General features: G+C 40.1%; 1 protein-coding gene across 1 annotated transcript; it reads left to right on the top strand.

Annotated features, from left to right (window-relative positions):
- Nucleotides 1-1,157: 1,157 nt before the first annotated feature.
- Nucleotides 1,158-23,705, top strand: LOC146382831 (zinc finger protein aebp2-like). Its single transcript, XM_084933774.1, has 9 exons — nucleotides 1,158-1,817; nucleotides 2,390-2,600; nucleotides 3,794-3,901; nucleotides 4,030-4,216; nucleotides 5,596-5,720; nucleotides 12,878-12,945; nucleotides 19,715-19,828; nucleotides 21,151-21,180; nucleotides 22,214-23,705. The coding sequence occupies exons 1-9, from the start codon at nucleotides 1,261-1,263 to the stop codon at nucleotides 22,218-22,220; spliced, it is 1,407 nt and encodes a 468-aa protein (XP_084789900.1). The 5' UTR covers nucleotides 1,158-1,260; the 3' UTR covers nucleotides 22,221-23,705.
- The last annotated feature ends 1,306 nt before the right edge of the window (nucleotides 23,706-25,011 follow it).

The following is a 25,011-nucleotide window of genomic DNA, read 5'->3' on the forward strand; positions in this document are numbered from 1 at the left end:
CAGTAGAGATGCTGACCAAAAGGGAGTTTGACTCAAGCCTGCAACATAGTCAAAGATTAAATTCTCATCAACTGTTGACTGAAAGAATTTTACATATTTAAATGAACTCCAGCTTAAATAGACCCCAAAACATAAAAATCGCATGCATGGAAAGTCTTAAATTGACTCCAAAATATAGATTTAAAAAGCGTTTCCCCCATGACGGTTACACTTTTCCTATGAGTTCACTTCGGGATTTTTTGAATTGTTGAGTCCCTCATGCAAAATTACATGCCTCTGGTTCAAATAGTAATCATAAACAATCAAATATAAGATATGATTTCATTTGATTTAACAAGCATGAATGACAGTTTAAATGAGGGGCTGTGGCTCCCTCTGGTGGTCATCTAGCTGTAGCAACATGGACCATATTTTTGCATTCACAACAGGTTTCTAACATTAATCATAGCATTCATAAATTATTAATAGGCCACTTTTGGGTGGCCATGTTGTAGAAATACCCGTGCTTACCTTCCTGTTTGGCATTCTAGCAAAAAAATGAAAGCTCTTTGGTGCATGATGGAAATGTAAATCAAAGCCGTTTACATGTGAATGCCTGGCTAATAAGAACTCAGTAAACAATGTACACGCAATTTGAGGCCAATAGATGCAAAATTATATATATTTAATATATATTATATTAGGCTATCTCAAGGATTCAATGTGTAGTTAAACGTCTTCACACTGATAGAAGCGGGAGTCTCACTGGTGCAGCCCACTTAAGATCAAAGTGCATGTGCTGTATGTGCCCGATGATGTAAAATGAGTTTGACATCCCTGGTCTAAAAACTATTATCTACACCATGTCTAAAAAGATGTAACGTTATGCTGACAAACTGCTAAATCGATATATTTGAGGAAGACCTGGAAACCCCAAAGTTATTCTCATGAATCGGTTATAAAATCATTTGTAGCGCGATAACTATCTATCCAACTATGAGTACATTTATTTATTTATTTATTTATTTATTTATTCATTCATTAAACTTAATATTTCAAAGCTACTTATAAGCTGTAATACTAATACTCCAGTTTTTATTAAAAAGGAAAACCATGTGCTTTCGGAAACACGAGGAAACTTTAAATACTACGTCATAGTTTCGCCACCTCGTGCCGTCTCCGTCCAATCAGGGAGCGGACTGAATTTAGCCAGCCCTCCTTCTGCAGAGAAGCTTTTGACGGTGGCATGAGTAAATTTTAATACCGAAAGTATTCCCGGCTATGTCCGCCGCCGAAATGGCTTCTGCGGCTTCAGAAGAAGCACCCGCACTAAGCGACGAGAAAGACGTACCGACGGCGGCCACAAACAACGGCAATGGCGAGGAGAAGGAAAATGGCCCTACCGAACCGGAAACGGAACAGCCAGACGGTAGCGTAGAGCCGAAAATGGAAGCGGTGGAGGCGGAGGTTGGCGAGGAGAAGCCCGCTGCAGATTCAGACAAGGCCGCGAGCGAGGTGGTGTCAGACGACGGTGTTTCTTTGGGCGACAAGGAAGTGACAAACGCTCCCGGAGAGCCAGAGCCAGTAACGGAATCACAGCAGAGCCCGGGAGACGGTCACAGCGAACCTACCGGCGATAGCACGATAAAAGATGCTAAGGAGGAGACGGGAGAGGATAGCCGGAGTTCGGGGACAGACAGCGAGAAAAGCAAAACTGTCAGCGAAGATGGAGATAAAGCCAGCGCTGGTGGTGGGGAGATGGGTGACAAGAGGCGGGCGAGTGTGGAGATATCATCCTCGGATGGTGAACCCTTGAGCCGTATGGACTCAGAGGACAGGTTGGTCTGCGGAATAACTCTTGTAGTAGGTGCTGTTGTAGTACCCACCCACCCGAGTAGTGACTGAACGAGTGCAGGATGGCAAGCCAGTCTTTGTTTTTTTTAAAGTTGTCTGTTTTTAGTGTTAAAGTTTAAATCTCACATTTAAAGGTAAGCACAGAGGGCCTTTAACCTCTAGCAGCTGGATGGGAAAAACAACTTTTCAGTGGCTTTTCAGATCAGTGTGAAGTGTGGGGATGTATCTAATAAAAGGTTGTTAATGCTGAACTAATCAAATTGTAGCCACTTGAAATTTTAAACCTTATTTGTTTTGCGATAACACTGCTGACTGTGAGCCCTTTTATGGAAGCACAGCAAATTTGTAATACTATGCTAAGAAGCTATGTGTGCCGCACTCATAAAGTTGATTTGGCATGAGTGTTTTTGGCATGCATGGAAAATCCCTTTCAGCCCCAAGGCTTTCAAGCATAGCAAGTATGTAATATCAGCACCTGTTCTTTATGGCTGTGCAAAGCCATCTTTGTTTTATAACTGTGACACTGAATTCCTCCTTGCCCTCTCCTCTTGCTCAGTATCAGCAGTACCTTGATGGAGATGGAGAGCCTAGTATCCAGCGGGCGCTCCACCCCTGCCATGATGAATGGACAGGGTAGTGCCAGCCGCTCTGGAAACAAGTCGATGGCTTACCAGTGTTGCTGGGACCTCTGTCCAGAGTGCTTCAACTCTAGTCCTGATCTGGCAGAGCACATCAGGGGGATTCATGTGGATGGGCAGAGAGGAGGGGTCAGTAGACTTAAAAGTTTTGTAGCCTACACTAGTGCCCCTTTTTGCTCTAGCTCAACACTGACTGTGAAGAGAGCCAAATCACAGTAGAGCAATTTTCTGTAATTGGACGACTTTAATTTAAATTTATAGTTGGCCATTTTCACTTCATCGCTTCAACACCCTGGCAAATCTAAAATAAAGGTCATCTGAATCCTTCTTTTGTTAAAGTGAACTGCATAATTCATTTTCTTACTAATTTCTAGTGACATCCAGTATGCCACTGCACACTCATAAAGCACCTTATGTGCCTGTAATCTGATTAAAGTGAATGTTAAACTGCCTTTTCACCAAACACTGGATCCTTTTTTTGCAAGAAAAGTAAATTAAATTTGTGTTGCCACTTTTGTAACAAAATTACTTTTTTTCTGTATCCCATAAATCAATTAATGTAACGTTCATGCAGTTTCACAAGTCATACTGACATCTTCCATCTGTTGGCGGCATTTGAGAAAAGGTTATTGAAAGTTTTATATTTTGTAATTAGTTTTTACTTTTATTTCATTTTGATGTTAGTTTAGCTTAGTGTCAGTTACTTTCCAGAGTGGATTTTCTTGTTTTAGTTTAGCTTTTACTGTTTGAAAATCTTTAGTTTTTATTAGTTTATTAGTTTTGATGTTAGTTTTAGTCTTTGTAATTGTTTTTTATGTATTGAGGGCATATGTCAGAGGCAGGATTTAGGAAAATCAACAAAGGTGTTGCAATAGAAAAATCTAACTTATTTTAAAGCAGTTGACTCACACTGCAGACATCAGGCAAGTTGTAATAACCTTTTTTTTTTATCAAACTAACAAATACTAATGATATTTTCTCTATGTTTTCATATTACTTTAGGTCATTTTCCAATCCCAGTCGTGTGTTTGTTTTAATTTGAAAGTGTAGTTTTAAACCCCAGCCTTAAAAGGCTGATGTTATTTTTTTGTCTCGTTGAACTAAAATGTTTCTTACATTTAATTTTCGTTTAGTTTTAGTTAACTATAATAACGTTGGTCTTTAGATAACAGGGAAAGTTAGGTTTAGATCATTTCACACATGATCTTAAAAAGGCCTTTCTTCAGGAGTCTTTATCCTCTGTTCAGTATTCTGTTATGAACTATTTTTTCTCTCTGTAATCTCTTTTTATTTTGTCATGCTTGCCTGTCTGTGTTCCTCAGGTGTTTGTGTGTCTGTGGAAGGGTTGCAAGGTGTATAACACGCCATCCACCAGTCAGAGCTGGCTCCAGAGACACATGCTGACCCACAGTGGGGATAAGCCCTTCAAGGTAAAACCATAAATAAACTAAGACTTAATGTCCCGCTATTCTCTTTATTGTCTCATTATCCTTCATAGTATGGGTAATATCCTGACAGGGCCATGTGTTTTTTTCTTGTTTCTGCTTCTCTGCTGCAGTGTGTAGTTGGTGGCTGCAATGCCAGTTTTGCTTCTCAAGGTGGACTGGCTCGTCACGTACCCAGTCACTTCAGTCAGCAGAACTCCTCGAGAATGTCTGGTCAGGCCAAACTCAAGGAGGACTCCCCTTCTAAGGCTGGACTCAACAAAAGGAAGAAGCTCAGGAACAAACGCAGGTGCTCCTTACGTACGTACCTTACAGGCGCACACACCGATCTTATTCCAAAATGCTTCTCATTGTGCTTTTCTCTCCTTTCTGTGTTGAAAAGGATTACAACCTGAGCACATTTTTGAGGTCGCGCTGTGCTTGTTTTGCTTCTAAACTCCCACATGTCTTTGTTGGAAAAGTGAGAGCTGGACCACACACACAAACACCAACACAAACAGGAACTGCTGCCAGCTAGACAGACACACTTTCCACATGGCAAAGTGCTGCATTTCAGTAGGAAGTGTTTCATGTAAAAGTGTAGCTTCTCAATGCTTGGACAGGTGCAGATCACTACCTCGTTGCAGGTTTTGCCTTAAATGGCCTGTTTATGCATTATGCAGGTATTATTTTTAATTTCTACACTTCTGTTTGTCTTAATTCTCTAAACAAGAGGTAGTTTAACAACACATGTACAACATTTTCAGTTTTGTAACCTTGGATACAGATGTGATTTGTGCAGTAGTAAACCACCCATCCACCAAGAAATATTGAGTCATTAGGTGATTTAAGAGTCTTTCGTCAGGAGTTTTGCATATTCCAGTTAATTTGTAAATTGTGTATACTTGCCATTATTACCAACTATTAATATATAAAACATACTTTTCTTAAATGGCAACTAGATTGCAATAATATGAATTAAGAAAATCCAAATCTGAACTGAGACATTTGACCTGTATTCTAATGCAATCGAAGGTAATATTCTGCCGTTCACACTTTCTGCTGATAGTCACCTACGCATACGTTCGCTGGTCGTGAGTCATACGTGGCAGTGGTTTCTAAGCGTTCATGGTTTAGCTGAGGGAAAAAAAATAGTTACAAAATCCAAAGTTGTGTAATAGTTAATAATTGCCATATTTTCCTTGTTTGGTTGTCTATCCCAAATCAAGTAAAGGTATGAAAATTTCCTTTCTCCTAAATGTATACTTCTGGTGATTATTTTTCATAATAATGTTTTTCCTTTCAAAGACTGCAGAGCGCTGTGTAAGTATTTTAGAAAACACGATGATGACAACTTCAGATGTTAAGAGGTCAGAGTTTTCTTTCTACTGAATTGTGTCACAGTTATTCAGAGAAACTAAAACAGTCATTTATTGTGTGAGTGCTGTAAAGTGTTCACACTGCATTTTCGCAGGAAATGCAAATTTTTCCAGTTTCATACAGCTTTCAATTGAGAGCTGTCATTTGTTTAACTTGTATGGGAGCTGTTGTTACAAAAGATTAGTATTTTTCAGCTGTGAGATGATTGGGGGGCCCAAAATTGGACAAATGGTTTTATATAAACGTGTGTGTACATGTTTGGGACTTTGACTTTACTCCTGTTTTCTGCCTCCCCTCCCCCCCACCCCCCCACCCTCCAGCGAGACCCCATGACTTCTTTGATGCCCAGACCATGGATGCCATTCGGCACAGAGCCATCTGCCTCAACCTCGCCACCCACATTGAAAGTGTGGGCAATGGCCACAGTGTTGTCTTTCACAGTACGGTATGTGCTTGACTGAATGTCTTGTAGTTTTTCTAGTGTCTTTTTCCATTTTAATGGGTTTACACACAACGGGGGAGGGGGCGGTCCAGAGAGAGCAGGCTTTCTCCTTTGTTATGCTTTCCTCTTCTTCATGTCCAGCTTTAATTGGCCTCTTGCTGTGTTTGTTAAAGACTGGAAGAGTAGAGAGATTAAATCAAACACGCAGAAAGGGAAATACATGTAAAATATTAAGTTTGTTTTAAAGTTAGACCAGAAACAATTTTGGCTCCCTTTGGTCATATCTAAAACACTCTTTACTTATGTAAAATAAAAAAAATAATTTACAGTTAAACTGATTTCCTCAAAATATCCTGATGTCTTAAAAATGTTAGTGCTAAGACTATTAACCAGAATTCATTCACCAGATTGAAACACACTTTTTGGGCACACTGCAGGCTTCATTATTTGGAAAATAAAGCCATTAAAAATGGTTTAAAAATCACTAACAGCACAAAAATGGTAATGGCAAACAAAGGCAATAAGAATAGCTTTTTTGATTTCAGATGCAAATTTGTATGTCTGACATTTGCTCATCAGCTATTTGTATGAGAATGAAAAAGCCTGGTGGCTGTCATGGTCATATGTGAGATGGTTTAGAGGTCCAGTTCACAGCCTCGAGTTGGCAGAATTAAGGCCTTTGTCCATACGCCTGGCAGTCAAAGCAGAGACGGACTTCATTTTCAGTCCTATCAGTATAACTCTCGGATGATACATTAAAAATAAAGTAAAAGTCACTCAGTTGTTGTGAAGGGAGAAACGACACATGGAGAACAAAGTAAATGTGCTTTTTCACGTTTTTTAGCTGTGCGTTTGCACATAGTTTTGCTTTGGGGATTGACTTGCATTTGGCCGTTAGAGGTACTGCAGTTTTTGGCCTTTCAGAGTTCATTTTTTGTGTCTTGGAAGTTGCTACTTTAGATCAGTGTTGGTCAAGTTACTTGAAAAAAGTAATCAGTAACTAATTACTGATTATTTCCCCACAAAAGTAATCCTGTTACTTTACTGATTACTTATTTTCAAAAGTATATATTACTTAGTTACATTTTAAAAACACGATTTACAACCTGAACAGGTGATAAAGTGATAGATCTTTCAGCCCAATTCTACTTTTTCTGCATAATCCATCATACAAAATATAATCAAATGGAAAAGTGTCTTTTTAAATCTTGTTTTATTAGTTTTAATCTTTTAACTTTATGCATCAAGCAAACATTTAATTATATGCAACATTCTCTGACTGGAAGAAATTTGTTTAATATTTAAACCTATTTTCTGCACATTCCAGCACATAAAATAAATATTTTTTTGTGTTTACACTCAGTCTTTCAAATAGATGCCAGTAAAACACAGCAGAAAATAAATAAAGTCAAAGACTAGCGGTCCTGTTGCTCTATTTTCACCTGTAAAGCAGGAGTGGGGTAGGCGGAGGTTTACTCTGGTGCAGGTGTGCCGCAGCGGTCAGTTGAAGAATCCGTGAGCTTCTCTGTGAATTTCCCATTACGTGGTAGCGCACTCGGTGCTTGCTTGGAAGTTTAGGGGTTTTTTCGCTGTAAAAAGAAGTTTTCTTCCCACGCACAACGGACACTAATGTTTTTGTCACTTTTTATGGAATCAAACTCAAAGTAAGGTCAGTACTTCCACGCTTTAAACGCTGCACGCTCATACTCTCTCCCGCACTCGATATATGATCCATTGTTGATCTGCACACAGCTGTTGTCACGAACGTCGCACTCGCTTACGTCACTGTCATTAGACATTCTCGCAAAAAAATCACGGTCGCAGTAACGCAGCGTTCCTACGGGAAAGTAACGGTAATCTAATTACCGTTTTTGCAATAGTAATCCCTTACTTTACTCGTTACTTGAAAAAGTAATGGGATTACAGTAGCGTGTTACAAGTTATACACCCTTACTAGTTGGTCTCCAGGTTCTCGCTACTTGTGTATGTTAAAAGTCTATTTCTTATATAATTGGAACAGGACTTGATTTCTCTTGGCTCAAAATAGGCCCTTTGTGAATGAGTGCAAATGTACAGCTGATCAATGTACAGTTAAGGCATTGAGTTGGTTACATAATTTTATAGAAATTTGAGCTTTTTGCTGCCATTTCTAATGATTTGATAAACCAAAAAAATCTTTTACTCTATAGTGCAGTAAATAAGAAAACAAGGTTGGAAAGCTTGTGTGTCAGAGCACCAAGATCAAATAAGATAAAGAATATTTTCAGGAAACACAGCTGAACTTTCCCAAAGTCATTTATCCGAAAGAACACATAAGAAATTAATGACATTTTCAAAGATGGTTTAGACCTTCATCATCATAATGAGCAATAAAATTTGAAGCTGACTTTGTCTTCAACGTCATCTAAATCTTTCGTCTTCCCTTCAGGGACACCAATAAAGCTGCTCGTTTGTAAATTTATGGCACTGTAATGTTACTTTTTGTACATCCCACATTTTTATATATATATATATATATATAATTAAAAAATCTATATAAATAAGACGGGACATGAAAGAGTCATCAATTGAAATCCTCAAAGGATTGCAGATTTTTTTCCTCTTTGCACTTGAATTGAACCTGTAGCAACAGCCCAAGGCCTGATGTTGTTTTTCTCTAAATCGGGCTTCACAGGAAAGACAATTGGTGTGTTTTATGTGTGCAGCTTTCCCCATTTTGAGCCTTGTGCAGAATACATTATTAATGTGTGGTAACGTGCCTTTTTCACCTTAAACTGGAGCCACATGTGAGCTCTCATAGGAAGAAAAATCTTTTTTTCTGACAAAAATTCCTTAGATAAATGGATTTTCTGTTAAGAAAACTTAACTGTAGCTGCTATTCTAATGCATTTCCACAAGGGAGCACTCTGACTCCAGTTCAGACTGAGTGATGTGGTGTTCTTCAAAAAGATTGGGGGGGGGGGGGGTAAGGATCATCTGCTGCCTAATCCTCTTTTGTTCACATGGTCTACACGAAACACACACAGTCCCACTCCTTTCTCGGCGCAGTCTCTCTTTACATTTGTAAAGCAGCAGTTTTCCTGCCAGTGTCAGTAATTCTGTTTACACTTGTTATCTCCAGGAAGAAATCTATTCTATTTTACCTGCCTGTACTACTCTAGCTAAGAAATATTTCCATTTGACATTTTCCCAAAAAGATATAACAATCCATAAAGCGTTGTTGTAGAGCATCACCACTGGCTGATCAGAAACGGGAAACAAAACGTCTCCCCTTTAGCCTCAAAATAAAACCAGCCTTTATGAAAAGGGTTTTAACCACCATGAAAAACACACAGGAGTAAAAGGGTCGTTTAAAAACAGAGCCCGGTTTTGTTAAAATGTTTGTTTCGGTATTAAAAAGGGTATTTTGTACAACACATTTGCAGTTGTCTCAGTGATGACAACAATGATTCATCCAGTGTAATATTTTGTGATGTTAGTAAATGAGCGCACAATAAATCACAAATATGTAAGCGGTACAGTTCAAAGGAAAAACAAACAAATCTGGCCAGTTGGGTGCACATTAGTGTGTACACCCCTAAACTAATACTTTCTTGATGTACCTTTTGATTACTGACAGGGGTGTTTACACTTTTTGTATTCACTGTACCTCTTTAATGCTTGCATGTCAGCTATAGCAACACCCAGCCCTTCATTATTTGTTAGATTTTTTGTTTGTTTCTTTTTCTGTTTTTTTTTAAGTAAATAATTGATGCATAAAGTGGGTGCAGCTGAGGAGTATTTTTACAGGACTCCTGTTCAGCTCTTTTCTCCTTTGCATTGCCTCTATAAACCTCAACCGGTCAGCTGCAGCAGCCAAGAATTTAAAGACAGGGAGGGAAAATTTGAAGATAAAGCTTGGGAAGAGGTTAAGAGAGGTAACTATTTGGACACAGAGTCAGAAGGAGGAAGAACCAGTCAAGGGAGGGAGAGTAACAAATGGAGAGAAACAGACTTGGAGAGTGAGGACAGGGAACAGGGGTTAAGTGAAGGTTAGGGTCATGGAATCGGAAGGAGATCTTGCCAGTTGGGCATAGATTTTCTTTCTCTGTAATCTCTGAAGGATTGTGGTGACGGGCTGCGATGCTGAGTTAGACCCCTGGCCCCAGTGGACCCTCCCAGGCCTGGGGAGATGGAGCAAAGCCGTGGGGGGTTCTGTGGAGCTTGGCCAGTGGGTCTGCTGACCTGTTGGAGCAACTCAGTCATGTTTATGATGGGATATTTTTGTTATTGCACCAATCTGCGTCATCCACAGCTTGACCCCATGACACTAGACAGGCACCCAGTTTTAGCAGGCCTGTCCTCCCCCAGCTGGATTCCTGCAGTTTTCACTGCTTTGTTTTGGAGCCACATTAATATCTGCTGTTCACTCCCTAAGTCCTCCTGCTCTCTCTCCCTCCCATTCTTTTACTTCCCCCTCTCTTACCGTCCTCCCCTGGGTTTATAGAGGATTAAGATCTGTCCCTTAAAGCACAGACCATCATCATCAGACCACTCAGCTCACAAATCACTTCATGCTGCTTAAACACAAGCCCACTTCTTTACATACATGTTCATGGCCCTTTCAAGTGTAGGCTTGGCTTGTGATTATTAACCTGGTGCTACAAGGTGCCTGAGGGCATAAGTTAGCAGCTATGCATTTTTAAATAAAAAAGCAGTAAAGCAGCTGGTTAGTGCACTGAGTCTTACCCGCGGGGCTTAAGACACTCAAGTAGGGCTCACTCCAGCTAGCACAGGAGTTTGACTCTCGTATACAAGCCCTGCTGTTGTCTCTGAGAAACTGTTCCTCTCCATGTGAACTTACAAAGCTGGAGAGCTAGCAGATAAAGGAAGAGGGAGATAAGCAAGAACAAATGAGATACAGTGCTTATTTATGAGATGTGACTAATAGTCTGAAAAGTTGGAAAGGAGTTTTTACATCTTCTGAGGACTAAGTTAGAAAGTTGGAAGAGGCACATCTGAGAGCATTTTAAGTAGAATCCAGTTAGCAAAGAGGTGCAAGTCTGTTTTGATTGTTTGTTTTTGCTTGAGTGAGATATAATATCGGTAGGGAAATGTACTGTATCACGTTCTCCTATAATATATAAACAGGTGCTCCAGACTTTTTCCTCTAATTTGAATTGTCAGAAACTGCTAACTACGTGGGGTCATTGGGGTGGCTGGAGCCTGTCCCAGCTGTCACATTCTGAACCAGTCAGCAGTCCAACAGAGACAAAACGCAGAGCGACAGATAACCACATGCTCTCACAGCCACACCTGCGGTTAATTTTAGATCGGGACTTAACCTTTCATGCAAGTTTTTGGGAGGAGGGACCCCCGCTGGTACAGGGAAGACTAGCAAACTCCAAAACCAGTGCTTTGTGAATAATAATGAATATTTGAAAGTGACTTAAACTGGCAGTTATCTCACGGCTGTTTGCAGCTGTGACATTTGCAGACTTCCTGATTTATATCACCGTATGTCACATTTCAGTGTATCACACTGTATCACTGTGATACCATTTAGAACTGCCTGTTATCACGGGCAGTGTATCGAGATACGATCAGATGGTAAGTAACTCTTTTAATTCCCCAAGCTATTAATCAGTCACCCTGTTTTAGGTGCTTTGATATCCCTCCTTGTGTTTGTCAAGACTTGTGTGTCTGCACACTGTATTGCAGACAAAAGGGAACATGGTTGATCTGCCAACTTGGCTGCTGTTTGCAAAGCGTCTAGCAGACAAATGTTAAGGCACAAGTCCAGAAACAACAAAATTAATCTCACCTAACCTAGCCTAAATAGTCCTTGTTTTGTTTTTCTGTTTCATTTTTTTGTTTTGCTTATTTTAAAGTTAATCAGTTTATTACAGGTCATGTCTGTGTCCTCCTTGCTTTCCTCAAAACGTTTGCCAAACACCACAAAGGTGGAGGAAGATGAAAATACATAATTTGTCAGATTATCCATCAATTAGTTGTATCTGTTTATCATTGAGGTTAGTGGGATCTCAGATAAATAAAACAGATTGAAGCTACTTAAAACACAAAAATCATGCGTTTTGTGAAATGCAGGAGCCGTTGTAAGAGGAGGAGAGCGAGTCTTGCCTCTGTCTCTGTGTCTTGTCTCAGTGGAGCCTGCTCCTTCCTGTCCTCAAACCAGTTTCCATCAATGCCAGAGCTAGTCCCTGGAGTCACAAAAATAATCTCAAAAATTCATGTGCGTAAGAGAAGTTCTTCACATGTGAGCTCATTCACGATCCTAAAAACAGACCCCCTCAAAAAAAAAAAAGGCAATTGACGCAAGAGGTTATATCTGTGGCTATTTTTGCCTCTCCTGGTTATTTTTCTTGCTTTTCTTTTCCCTACTGACAATATTTGTGAATTCCACACCAGTTTTACTATAAACCAACACAGCATGAAAGATGAAATGCTATGCATGAAAAGGGCTAGATAGGCAGGAAGTCTTGTATAGTCTCAACTGTATTTTCAAAGAAGAAAAGCCTTGAAGTTTGTAGCTGCAGCGGCTGTGCAAAAGGTTTGTATTGAAACCAGAAACCAAAGCAAAAATGAACACAGGTTTGTGATGCAAACATTCCTCTGTAGGAGTTGGTCTCCGCTAAACGCATTCCTGCCTAACGAAGCTTTCGGTTGTGACATAAACCGCAACAGGAGCAGTGACTTTGTGACGATGGTAATGTCTCGTGTGCTTTATCTTCTGTCTGAATTAGTTTCTTGGTCTTGCAGTGGGTTGTGGGGCATAGATCACCCTGAAAATAGAAATCTCACTGAGCTCACACATGCATTATTAAGACCGGCTGATGATTACACTAACAAGCAAAATGAGCACTGAATCACTTGGTAGGATGTTTGAAGCATGTAACCGTATTATTCATTAGAGAGGTGAGGCCAGAAATAAGGCACATCTTTGAAGCCTTTTCTCCACAGATGCGAGAGAATGCTGCAATACAGACTAAACCTGATACGTCTGTGCACATGTAAAGCAACAAAAGGGGCTTGAAATGTAAAGGTTAACAGCCATTTGGGTTAAATTATATGCCTGTGTAAATACTTTGTTCTGAATCTTCCTCGCTGAAGCCAGCTTAATGTTTTGTTTTGTTTTTTTCCTCCCATGATTGTCTGTGTAGGTGCTAGCCAAAAGGAAAGAGGGGTCTGGCAAGGTCAAGGTTCTTCTGCATTGGACACCTGAGGACATGTGAGTAAAACTTTTCCTACATTTTATTATAGATCTGCATGAGCATTTGCCTTATATTAAATAATATACAGGGTGTAAGCTTTCGATTTCATAGTGCTTTAGTTCCTTAGCTGTTCACTGGCAATGATCGAAACACATACCGTTAGAAAGGAGGGATTTGTGAATTTCATGTGGTTGCCAGTATGTAGTATAACGACTGCAGTGTCTCCAGGGATGGGTTTGACTATCGTATGGATATATGCCACGAGTCCGGAGGGAGACACATTTTGTAAGCTTTATATTTAGATATGTATTTTAAAATTTACTGCAGACTTCTATGTCCATTACTTTCAAAAATATATCCTTTTGAAATGGGATGCTTGTTTTTGATAGACTGTGTATAAGCCAAAAAATAAGTGCCAGCATGTTTTAAAGATGTTTTGCAGGCCTCCTCTGACTTTTAAATTGTGAGACTATTCATGCTTCGGGGGCGTTTGTATGAACCATCTTGGGTTTTGAACTGAAACTGAACCTGACACTTACATGTCTGCCTTGTAAACTGGACAGTCTTTAAGTTGTTGTAGTAACCTTGTCGTGCAAATACTTCTGGGTCTGACTACGAGATGAACTTATTCCCTAGTTTAACCCCACTGAGAAGGAGAAGACGTGCACTCTGACATCTGTTAATAATTAATGTGGAATGTTAAAAAGTAATATACTTTATTTCTATAGGACCTTGCAAAACTCAAGTTTCAAGGTGCTTCGGGGTAATGGTCTGCACTGATATAGTCCCATTTATCCTTGTTTCTCATTCGCACACTTGCACACTAATGGTGGCAGCGCAGCCATGCAAGGTGTTCACCTACCATCTGATTTGGTGTCTTGTCCAAGGGCAGGTTTGCAGCATACTTTACCACCTCAGCCATGGCCACACAATAATAATAATTTATACTAATATTTGTAAGCCATAATATGTAAATGTAACCAGTGTACAACAAGGCAGCTCAACACCTCTTGTACAAACCTCCACATCTGTAACAATCCAAAGACTGAACCACTTGTACAAAATTTACCTCTTTGAGCTGTAGCAGTTCGTACGAGTATGTGTCATCCAGCTGCACATGCAGCGATCTGGGCTTCCTTCATGTCGGGGCTTGTTATAAATCTTCCTTACTTGGCTGAATGAATGGATAAACTTGTACTAAGCCCACTGAGACTTGGACCGTTCTGCACAGTCATCACCCGTTTAAATGCCTTTTGCCAGCTTAGCCTTCCTGGGCTCAGTCCACTGGAGGTGAACATTGGAAGCAAAAAGAGAGAGCTTCACAGAACTCTGTGATTATCAGTAGGGCTTTTGCTCACGGGTAGATCCAACCAAACTCCCAACTCTCCCACACTCCTATTAAAGGTTTTGACTGAAAGGCATCTGAAAATGATCAGAGAGCCGACTGAGAAAGAGAACAAGGATGACGAGAGATAAGCGGGAAAGAACTAGAAACAGAGAAGGAAGGGGAGCGAGAACAAGATCAGTGGTGGCAAAGAAATAGTTTGAAAACAAAGGGACCTGGCAAAGACGGGAGTACTGGCACGAGTTTGCAAATTCAGCTGTGTGCTAAAAGCTTCCAGTGAACAGACTGTAGAAAAATCTTTGTTCTCTGAGGTTTCTGCAGTCCATCCTCCTCTTCTTTCCTTTTCCCATCTCCGATCCACCTCTACAGCCTTCTGCTTTCCATGCATGTGGGAGTTTAATCTAATGTGGGGAGAAATAATAAGGGAGTGGGGAAAGGAAGAGAGAGATGAAGTTTGGTGATTAGGAAACATTTCTCAAATTAATTCCAAACAGAGAGACAAAGATTGAGATTGATGCTGAGACCCCAAAGACAGATGCAGGCAGAACAGATGAGGAAAAGAATAGGAGGGACAGAGATAGGAGGAAAGTGAGAAATAGGAGTGGGAGCAAAATGGCTGTGGGAGTGAGAAATGTGAGGAAGAGGCAGAATGAAATCAGAGGGAATGAATGATAGGGAGGGGATTTAACAGAAAGATGGAAGGCAAGAATGAGACGCCTTGGTTCATGCAGGAGAAGGCAGTGGTAGTACTGAGTCATACATTTGCCTTGGGCCAGAGGAGTGCTTGGGTCATTAATATGGATAATTATCCCATTACGGAGGGGGGTTACAGTAATGTCTTAAGCCGTGTGGTTGTGAGGGTGGCTTGAGTACCTCTAAACAGATGAAAGTTGACCAGGGGACTGAACTAAGTTTGCTTGTACGACATTTGCTAGGCTGTCTTTTCTATTAAGTTTAGAGGTGACTATTTTGCCAAATTCCACCTCTTGTTGGATAAAGTTCTTTAGTCTGTCAGGCTTTCTTCTTACAGGGGCACATTTTTTAGTTTACATTGATTTTGGGGCACATTTACCGGTTTGTAAAACAATACATCTATGATTTCAGACAAGCTTTTCATCCATAGCCAAGAACCTGTGCCAGGTCTCGTTAACTAGCAAGAGAAGTAAGAAAAGAACACTTGATCTCATTCGGCCTCGTTCACTAATACATGCATAGAAATGTTCTTACCCTGCACAAGAAATCAATGCTCATGAAAAACTACCCTTGGATTTATTAGACTTGCACACTGACCACTGTAGTCTTACTGCCACACGTATGTTTGTGAGTTCAGAATAATTTTAAATCAGCAGGGTTGTGCTCATTGCTTGGAGTCTGGCCTTATTTCTCTTTTTAAGAAAGCATATTTACCTTGAGGAGAAGTGGAGAAAGTGGTGAGGATGTTGTAAGAACGAAGTATGCTTTCTCCCAGCTAAAAACTGGGAGAGAAGACAAGTTGGAAGTCAGAAAAGGCGCAAAGTGTTTCCATGGGAGTGACAATGAGGTTAAAACAAAGTGAACTGACGGAGGTGCCTGATATCTTTTCCACTGACAGGCTCATTGTGGGTCTCGGGGGGAGTTTTGACACCAAGGTAATATGAAATACAGACTAATAGACCAAAAGAAAAAGAAACCTGGTAGAGAGAAAAGAGCAGCAGATCAGCCCGAAATGAGAAACACTCAACAATGAGTGAAAAACATGTTATCACATCTGTGGGATAGTGCAAGGAATTAGACTGTAAGTGATGACATCACTTATAGGATGCAAATCATATGTAGACTATGTCACAGCACACACTGCCTAGTTTGTGGGGAACTGTAAATGATGATAAAGCAGACAAAGTGTTGAAAGTCACTCCATCATCATTTGTCCTACACACATCTGAGGCGGCTCTAAATGTGTAATTTGGTATAATACCCTAAGGATAATGAAGAATGTAAGCATATAGGCTGCAATGTGCATGTGTGCACATATGTTTCTCAGCCACTGAGTCAATGATTAGCTGTGTGAATGTGGGAAGTCATGTTTATTAATGCTCGAGCTAACCATTCACTGTGTGACTGACACTCATTAACTCCATTTGGATTAATGAGTAACTGATTAACATGAGCCATTATGAACTGAGATTTACCAGCAGTTCACTGAGGAGGAAAGGGGGGATGGGAGGGCTGGGAGAGAGAGCGAGAGAACCATAATTGGAGTCTAATCTTTGATGGATGGGTGAGTGGATTCCCCTGCACGCTGTTGATTGCTTTTGAATAACTAACACTAGAATACACAGTCACTGACAATGAACACCTCCAGCCACCGAATCTGTCCTGCACATAGTTATGAAAAAACTAGACGGAGCTTATATTTCCCAACATGGATTTATCTCTTAAATGTTTGTTATGTTTTTTCCCCAAATTACAATTTTTTTTATTGCTTTGTTTACTTTTAGGCAGATCTAACAAAAAAGCAACAGTTTCCAAAAGAAGCACCTTTAATATTTATTCTAGTCACTTAAGCAGAAACAGTTTTATAAAAAGAAAAAAAAAGGGGGGGGGGGTATTCAAGGTATTCACTGTGTGGATAAGAAAAAAAAGTGTAAAATTAGATTTTCTTTTTTTTCCCCCTGCTCTGTTTTCAGTCTGCCCTGGGGAACTTTGTCACAAGTTTGCAAGAGTAAGCATGCAGAATTGTCTCTAAATGTACTAAAGATCAATGTAGCTTTGATCTATGATGTCTGACTACATTTTCAAAGCGCACCTGGGGGATTGTCTGGTGGGTCTCTGACCAGTTAGTTTTGCACCATAAATTTTGACACGAGGCAAAAGAATTAATGCATAAACCTGCATCACTGCTATTTCAAGAAGACCTGCTAATTTGATCTGATAGGAAGAAAAAGACCGTGTCAAGAACATCCACTTCCTTCCACGCGTTCTGTCTGTGGTAGACATGTATGTAAGCCCCCCCCCCTCCTCTCAAAAAAAAGAGAAGAAAATTATTTTTATTTTAGGAAAAATTTGTGCGAATGTCCATTTGATGTAACCTATGTTCTATTTACTATGAATGGGTTTTTCCTGGCTGAGAGTAGAGTAGGTGTAACATGACTCCTTGGCAGTAAGCATAATAGAGTGAAGGAGGAGGTTTTTCTTTGAGCATTTATCATGTTGATTACATTTTTTTTTTTTTAATTGTTAAACTGTTGCTATTTTTACCAACTAGGTCTTGGGTTTGAATCTGTGGTGTAAACCTGACTAAGCAAGGAGTAACGTGATCTCTGGGAAGACAAAATGCATCTAAAATCTTAGAATTTCAGAAGTTTAAATTCGTTTTTAAGAATATATAAAAGTATATTGTATTTTAAATATGTTAGAACCATTCCTAAAGTATTGTGGTGTAAAATCGTAATAGGAAGTTGGGGTGCCGATGGGGTGTAGCCTCTCTTTAGGCCGCAGTGAGTTTTATAGTCAATGAACCGGCTTTCTGAGCCTCCTGTCCTTTGTAGTTTATCAGGACACTTCATATAAAGCCATTTAATATTTTACCAATCTGATTATACTCTTTAGTGGTTTATGATAAACCTTTTGCTTCTGTCACCACTGGGAGCTTCAAGGCCTGGAGCCAGCCATCAATTCAGGGTTGAAGACGAGCTTCACTCTGGCAGGCGTTCCCCAGTAGCTTTCTCAACAGAGGGCCTCCCGCACAATATACATTTCTGGCTCATAAAGAAGCGAGGCAAATAACCTTCCCAATTCTCCTCCGGAAAATAAAACAAATCCATTTGTCTTTATTTGGTTTATGTGACTGAATGGGGGTTTTCGATCTTTTAGGGCTTTGAAAATGTGCACGTGTGTTTGTGAATGATATGAGCACTTTGGGAGTGTTTGTGTCTGTGTATTTTCGGCACGTGCAACATGCTGCCCCCACTCCCCCCAGTGCAGCCTTCTTATGCATTTCCCAGACACAAGGATATAATAAGTCATCAGTACCACAGCACACTTACTGTGAGATGTTTACATGTGTGAGTACGAGGACACACACACGGGTGTTTACTGCATTTTTAACACTCCGCAGGTCCACCTCTGTCATTTGAGGTTTGCTTTGGAGAACGACACTAACTCAAGAGTAATCCAAACTGTAAAGCTGCTTTGAAGGGGGCTGTTTCTTGTCGTGTCTCTGCCTCTTCTCAGCTTCCTCTTTCTTCTCTCCCCACCATTAAAGGGGATAGAGGGACTTTGTGCACTGCAGAATCAAAAAGGAAAACAACTTAGCATCACACTTCTTTACTTTTTTCAAGCTTAAACAAAAACAACAACCAAACAGACATCATATGCCCTTATCTAACAATGATTGGAACAGCATTTGCATGAGCAAGCTATGTTTTTGCATGATTTGGGGTATTTTGTAGTCCTTTGCAACCACATACTTGAGCAAAAGCATATATATACATTATGCAGCTAGCAGCACCTTCCAGGCACTTAAACATACCATAAAAGGATTTTTGCAACCACTGAAGTGAATCATTTTACTTTAATGTGTGCCATCCCCGCCTCCACTGCCACTTCACTTTGCTTTCCCTCCTTCCATAGTTTCCTGTCCTTCATTTGTCAGTGTTGCATTATATTTTCTCTCTTTAGTTCTTCACCTCTACCTTCAACTGTGCAACATCTGAAGCGATACCTGCACACCATAATGCTGAATGGCCTGACTAGGCATGTGAATGACTGATTTGGCTTGGTGACTGCATGCTTGCCTAGCAGCCGCCTGCTGTGTGTTCGTGTGTGTGTGTGTGTGTGCGCGTGTGTCTCTGGGGGCTCCTGTGATGACGCACATAGTGACGGGGGAACGCTGGGGTTGGAGACGGGGAGGTGGGGGCTGTAGGAAGGAGGGGAAGTGCAGCAGACTTGCTAAGCTCTTTGTTTCTTTCTTTTGCACCTCAACTTGCCACGCCATTACTCGGCACACTCCCATACTGTGGGTGCAGTAAGGTGCTACTGCTCAGTTCAGCATTTAATATAACACACTCTAATTGAATTTTAAGGGGGAATATAATCAGTCTGTTCTCGTTGTACTTCTAAGCCAGTTTTTCCATTTTGTAGTAAAATTTGCAAAAGAAATCACTGACACATACGATCTGATCATGCAAATGAGAGGAAGGTACACTTTTTCCACCCTTTGTGTGTGCTAGTCTGGTCACTTGTGCACGTATGTCTGTTTCTGTGGTTTGGTTACTTATAGAAACATACCTAGTCTTCAGAGATAGGTGTTAACGTGTTCATTTGACTCACTGAGGCTACATCTTTCCCACCCTGCTCCGTTCGACCCTACTCCCACTCCGTCCTCGGTATCCTCATCTTCGTCATGTAACCTTGAAACCTGACCACATGTCCTCTTTCTGCATGTGTGTGCTGTCTCGCAGACTGCCCGACGTGTGGGTGAATGAAACCGAGCGACCTCAGCTGAAGACTAAAGTGGTGCACTTATCCCAGTTGCCACAGGACACAGCCATGCTATTAGATCCCAACATCTATCGGTGAGTGTGTGACAATGCCAGTGGCCTTTTTGTTTGCATGCATGCATGTCTGAATGCACAATGGCACAGTGCTTGCAGATCGGTGTTTTACTGCAGTCAAATACATGTTACCCATGGGTAAATATTACCTAATTAAAATGACACTTGTGTGTTCAAGGTTTTTGCCTGCAGAGCTATGTGTATGTGAGAATTTCTGCAAGTAGGTCTGTCAGGTTGTTTGTGTCCATGTGCTTTACCATTCTTCCAGCAGGTGGCACCAACTCATGATTTTAGCAGATTGGATTCAACAACCTGATACAGAGAAAACACGTTTTGTGTTCCTTGTAAGGCGAAAAACATTATCTGTTGTGCAGGCTGGTCAGAGACGTCAGCTTTTGGTTAAAGTACAGATGCATTTTTCTGTTACTTGCATATATGTAGATTGCATTTTACTGAGCAACTAATAAATTCATAAAATGAATAATAAGTTGTTAGTGTTGCTCTCCACATGACCCTGTTTTTTTTAAATGTCTTTTTATTTTTCTAAAAAATGGAACTTGTCACAATACAGTTTTAATACAGGAAAAAGTAATTTCCTGCTGTTGTGCAAATGCAACTCAGTGGACCACATTTTCTGTCTTCAAGTGCACCACACACCACTAAACATTAGCTATGATATTATTTGAATCCTGCACAGCTCTTCTAGACTTGCACTCGTCACTGACACGAGAAAATAAGGGTAACTTTATGGCACCCCATAAAAGTCTGAAAATGAATCCTGAAAGAGGAACAATGTGCCTAAAATAACAAAGTGGTTATCTTACCAGAGATATATGGCACACAAGTGTGCTAATCAGCACACAGGCTGGCTGATTTTAATTAGAGGTGAAGGCTCAGTAACTGCAGAGGCTGCTGCTGGACTCTGGTTTCATAGTTGAATATAACTGTCAGCACCTAGCCAATTTATGTCAAGGTTGTCCTCGTGCATGAAATCCCAAAACAAATGTGGTAGCTGCTGCTTATGGCAGCAGATATTATGTGTTTGGACTTCTGTTCATGTACATCAGATGGAATAAAAGACCGTCATAGTGGCAGTGCTTCCGTGATGAAATGTATCCGCCTGAAATCAGCTCAAGCACACAAACAGCAAAAAAAAAAGATTCTCTTGAAAAAGTGTCTTGATGCATGCTAAATCGTCCAGGTAAGGATACCCCAAAAAGTTGATTGTGTTCATCTGGACGTAGTGTTTTCTATCTACAACGTTTCTCCCACTAAAAACGCTACGTGCAGATGAACAGACTCAACTCTGTGGGATGTCCTAAAAAATGTTTCTTTCTTTTCAGAGCACTTCCTCAAAAGCGTCTGAAGCGCAGGTAAGCTGAACATGTTCAACATCGAGGTATTTGTGAAGTATAAATAAAATCATTTTAAAAAATGGATTCTAGACACTCTCTACTATATACAAAGGCATGTATGTTGGTTCAAAGCCAACTAGTAGTCATGTTAATCAATTACTGCAGGTACTCAAGTAATTTGAGTAGGCTATTAATGTGAACCTGAGCTACAAACGAACGGTACAGGACTTAAAGTAGCAACTGGATAACAATATATTTTATGTAGTTTACTACATCTTACTACAGCATCATTAATGCACACACACACACACACACACACACACTGTGTTTATACGAATTATTTTAGTGAAGTATTTAAAGTGGGAGCTTTGTGGAAGTTTGCAGCAGCAACAATGTTTTCAGTGACGTGCAAAAAGTCTCAAGACACGCTTAAAACATAGATGCGTGAATCATTAAAGTCACATCAGACTCTTGTGTGAAGATGAGTGCATGGTTTTTGAAGTTCACCATGGTGTTGGTGCGTGTATGCAGATAAGACAGAACTGCTGCCTCATTCTTGCTCGCCACCTCGGCTGTTAAATACACATATGCAGTTGAAATGTCTTTTTTCTTCCCGCTGTGACGTAGATCAAATGATGCACTGACGATAATGTTCGTGCGTCTGCAGTGTTGCTACCCGTGGCTGTGACTTCCCTGTAGTGAAATATCATTACAGAGGATTACTTATCGCCCACAGCTCGGCAGTTCCTGTGTAGCATGAAGCCCGTTAACTGAGAAACAGGCCATTTTGAAGCCACGGCCTTTGGCAATTGTTAGCCTCATTCAAACATTAGCTCTTATTTGGACTTTGTTTATTATTCCATTAATTGACCGCAGTAGTGAAGTACATCCAAAAAAAAGAAAAAAATGCACTAAAAGCTCTTAATGTAAAGAAGTCAGCTCAGTGTCTGAACACTGAGGATAGATCCAGTTTTTTCTTACTGAAATCTCTTTGCTGGCAGATTAAAAACTCGAGTCTCCATCTCTGTTTCTCTCCTGTCTTTGTGCTCAGCCTGTAAGGAGTCATCTTTGGACTTGATACTTAAGTTGAAGTTCCTGTATGGGACGCTCTTCATCCGTCTCTGCTGAATGGGGGGAGTGACATGGCGATAAAAGGAAACAGGCTTTTCTGCAGTTCTCCTTTTCCCTCTCCAGCTTTGTATATAAAATGATTGTTGTAGCCAAGTGTGATGTCAAATGGGACTGAAAATTTTTAAAACCTTTGTGTTTAACAGAAAATGAAATGAATGTTGTTGTTTTTTTTAAACAAGCACCAAACATATTAACTCCCAGTAGTGTAAAAAAACGGCAACAAAAAACCTGTTTTTGTGCAAGCTTGTCAGATAACACAGCATCATTTTATAGCTGTTTTGTGTAAAATATTTATCCAGATTTGTAACTTATTTTTATACCTTGAAAATACTGGTGTACTGTGGATTTCTGTGAAGGTTTTGAATAGAACCGTATTTACTGTGATAATATATGTAAGCTGTCACCTGTAGGGATACTTGGAGATTTTCTAGTTGTAATTACGTTGTACGTGACGTAAGTCTTAACAAATTATCCTATTTATAGTTACTGAATGCAGTACTGTTAACTATGTGTGCGACGGTGAAGAGTGAGGCTGTGCCGGTCGTCAGACAGTTCAAATGGTGTCTGGAGCAATAAGGACACTACAGTGTAGCTCTTAATCTCACCCAATCTGTAGACAGCATGCCATAAAATAAAAGGCAGGCATGTAAAATGTTTAAATTGCAGCAACTAACGCGGCCTCCTCTTCCACAAGTAACACGAACTGTATGTATCATAGTTGTTAAATGTTCATTGATTAACATTACCGCTATTTAAGCACTCAAGAAATATTGGTAAGTGTTTTCTACGTAATGTTTGAAATTAACTATTGTGTTTGTAATAAAATTGGGGAAATGATGTTAATGAATTCAACTTGTATCTGTAATGATCCAAATGGCTACATTGGCAATGGCGCAATCCACTGTTGCGTGGCTGTAGTCGAGTGTAAGTTCTTTAAGGGTGTGCTGGAGGGATTGGCTTTACTTGGCATCCATTAGCAGAACAGCTTTGGGAGCATGCTGTGGAGAAGCTAATGACTGGGCTGGCAGAGCAGGGCCACTGCCAGCCTCAAATGTTGGTGAACATGCCTGCAGAGAAAACAGAGTTCAGGGAGAGGTCTGCTACAGTGTGGCTGTCCTGCTCGTCAATATTTCATGCACTGGTCACACATACAAAATTCTTCTTGGACTCCAGTGCCTGAAACAGTGTGGCTGAAGGTTTGCTTTTGTGAGCGTTTCTAATATCTGCAATGGTCTGTTGAAGCTTATAGAAATGTTTATGGCAAATTGATAATAATGTAATGTTCTAATAATGTAGGCAACTCGGTGTCAGCACGAAATCTTCATAGTCCCACTGCTGGACCAGTTTACATTTTTGGTACTAATATGTGAACCTTTTGATACGGAAATAAATAAATGTTTCTGTTTTGTTTCTTTGTGGGTCCTTGGATCAAATTTTTAATTTTGTTCACTCAAATATTCTGGTCATTTTTAGCTATTCGAGTGTTTAGAAAAACAGTTTCTTCTGTGTGTTCTTAGAGTCAGTATTTTTGTGGTTTTGCCTCTGTGCAGATCAAACAATATGTCACTGAAGTTATTTCTTTTGCCTTTAATTTGTATGATTTTGTATTTTTTTTTTTTATACACAGTCCCCCTTTTTCAGAGATTTGAATGTAACTGGACAGTTTACCTAATGGGCAGCTTCATGTCCAGGTGAAGTCTCTTTTCCAAATAAAACCTATCAGAGAAAAATCAATAATCTGGTTCCTGAATGAATCCAGTGTCCAACTCGGCTTACAAAAACACTTCAAAAACCATAATGACAGAATTATTTTGATGGTTAGGAATAATAGCTTCACAACATCTAACAAAGTCAAGAACACAATGTCAATGACGGGATTACAACCAGGCGAAAACTACAAATTATGTTAAGAACAATGAGGCCAGATTAGACTTTGCCAGAAACCATCTAAAAGAGTCTGCAGAGTTCTGAAAATAAAATCTTTGGACAGATGAAACAAAGGTACACTTGTACCAGGATGATGGGAGAATGAAAAACTATAGAGAAGGAGAGAGACAACACACTATATGTCAAACGTGGTGGAGGCAGTGTTATGGCATGGTTGTGTATGGCTGATGGTGGAACCTGATCATTGGTGTTAATTGATGATGATACTCTCTGATCATATTCAGCCGAATGCTGTTAAACTGATCAGACAGAAGCAACCTCAAGGTAAAGAAATGATATGTTCTTCAATGGCCAGATCAGTCACCTGATTTAAAACCAACAGAGCATGCTTTTGAGTTACTAAACACAAAACTGAATGTAGAAACACCTATACAAGCAGTAACTGAATGTGAAGGCAGTCTAGGCCTAGAAGAGCATATCAGCATTTGATGATGTCCCTGTGTTCTAGACTTCAGGCAGTCAGTGACTACAAAGGTTTTTCATGCGAGTACAAAAAAGAATCCTTATAGTTAAAATCATGTCAGGGTGTCCAATGAATTTTGAGTCTGTGAAAATGAGGGACTGTGAATAAAAAAAGGATGTAACCTAAACAGTTAATGTGATACTTGTGTAAAACCCCTCGAATTAAAGCTGAAAATCTGCACTCCAATCACATCTTGATTGCTTGGTTTAAAATCCATTGTGTTGGTGTACAGAAGCAAAACCACAGAAACTGTCTTTGTCCAAAAAAAATCATGAACAAAACTGCAGCAAATTTAAATCCATTAATAA

The sequence above is a fragment of the Perissodus microlepis genome, chromosome 7, assembly GCF_051167445.1.
Source record: "Perissodus microlepis isolate ML-2025 ecotype Zambia chromosome 7, ASM5116744v1, whole genome shotgun sequence".
Lineage (NCBI taxonomy): Eukaryota > Metazoa > Chordata > Actinopteri > Cichliformes > Cichlidae > Perissodus > Perissodus microlepis.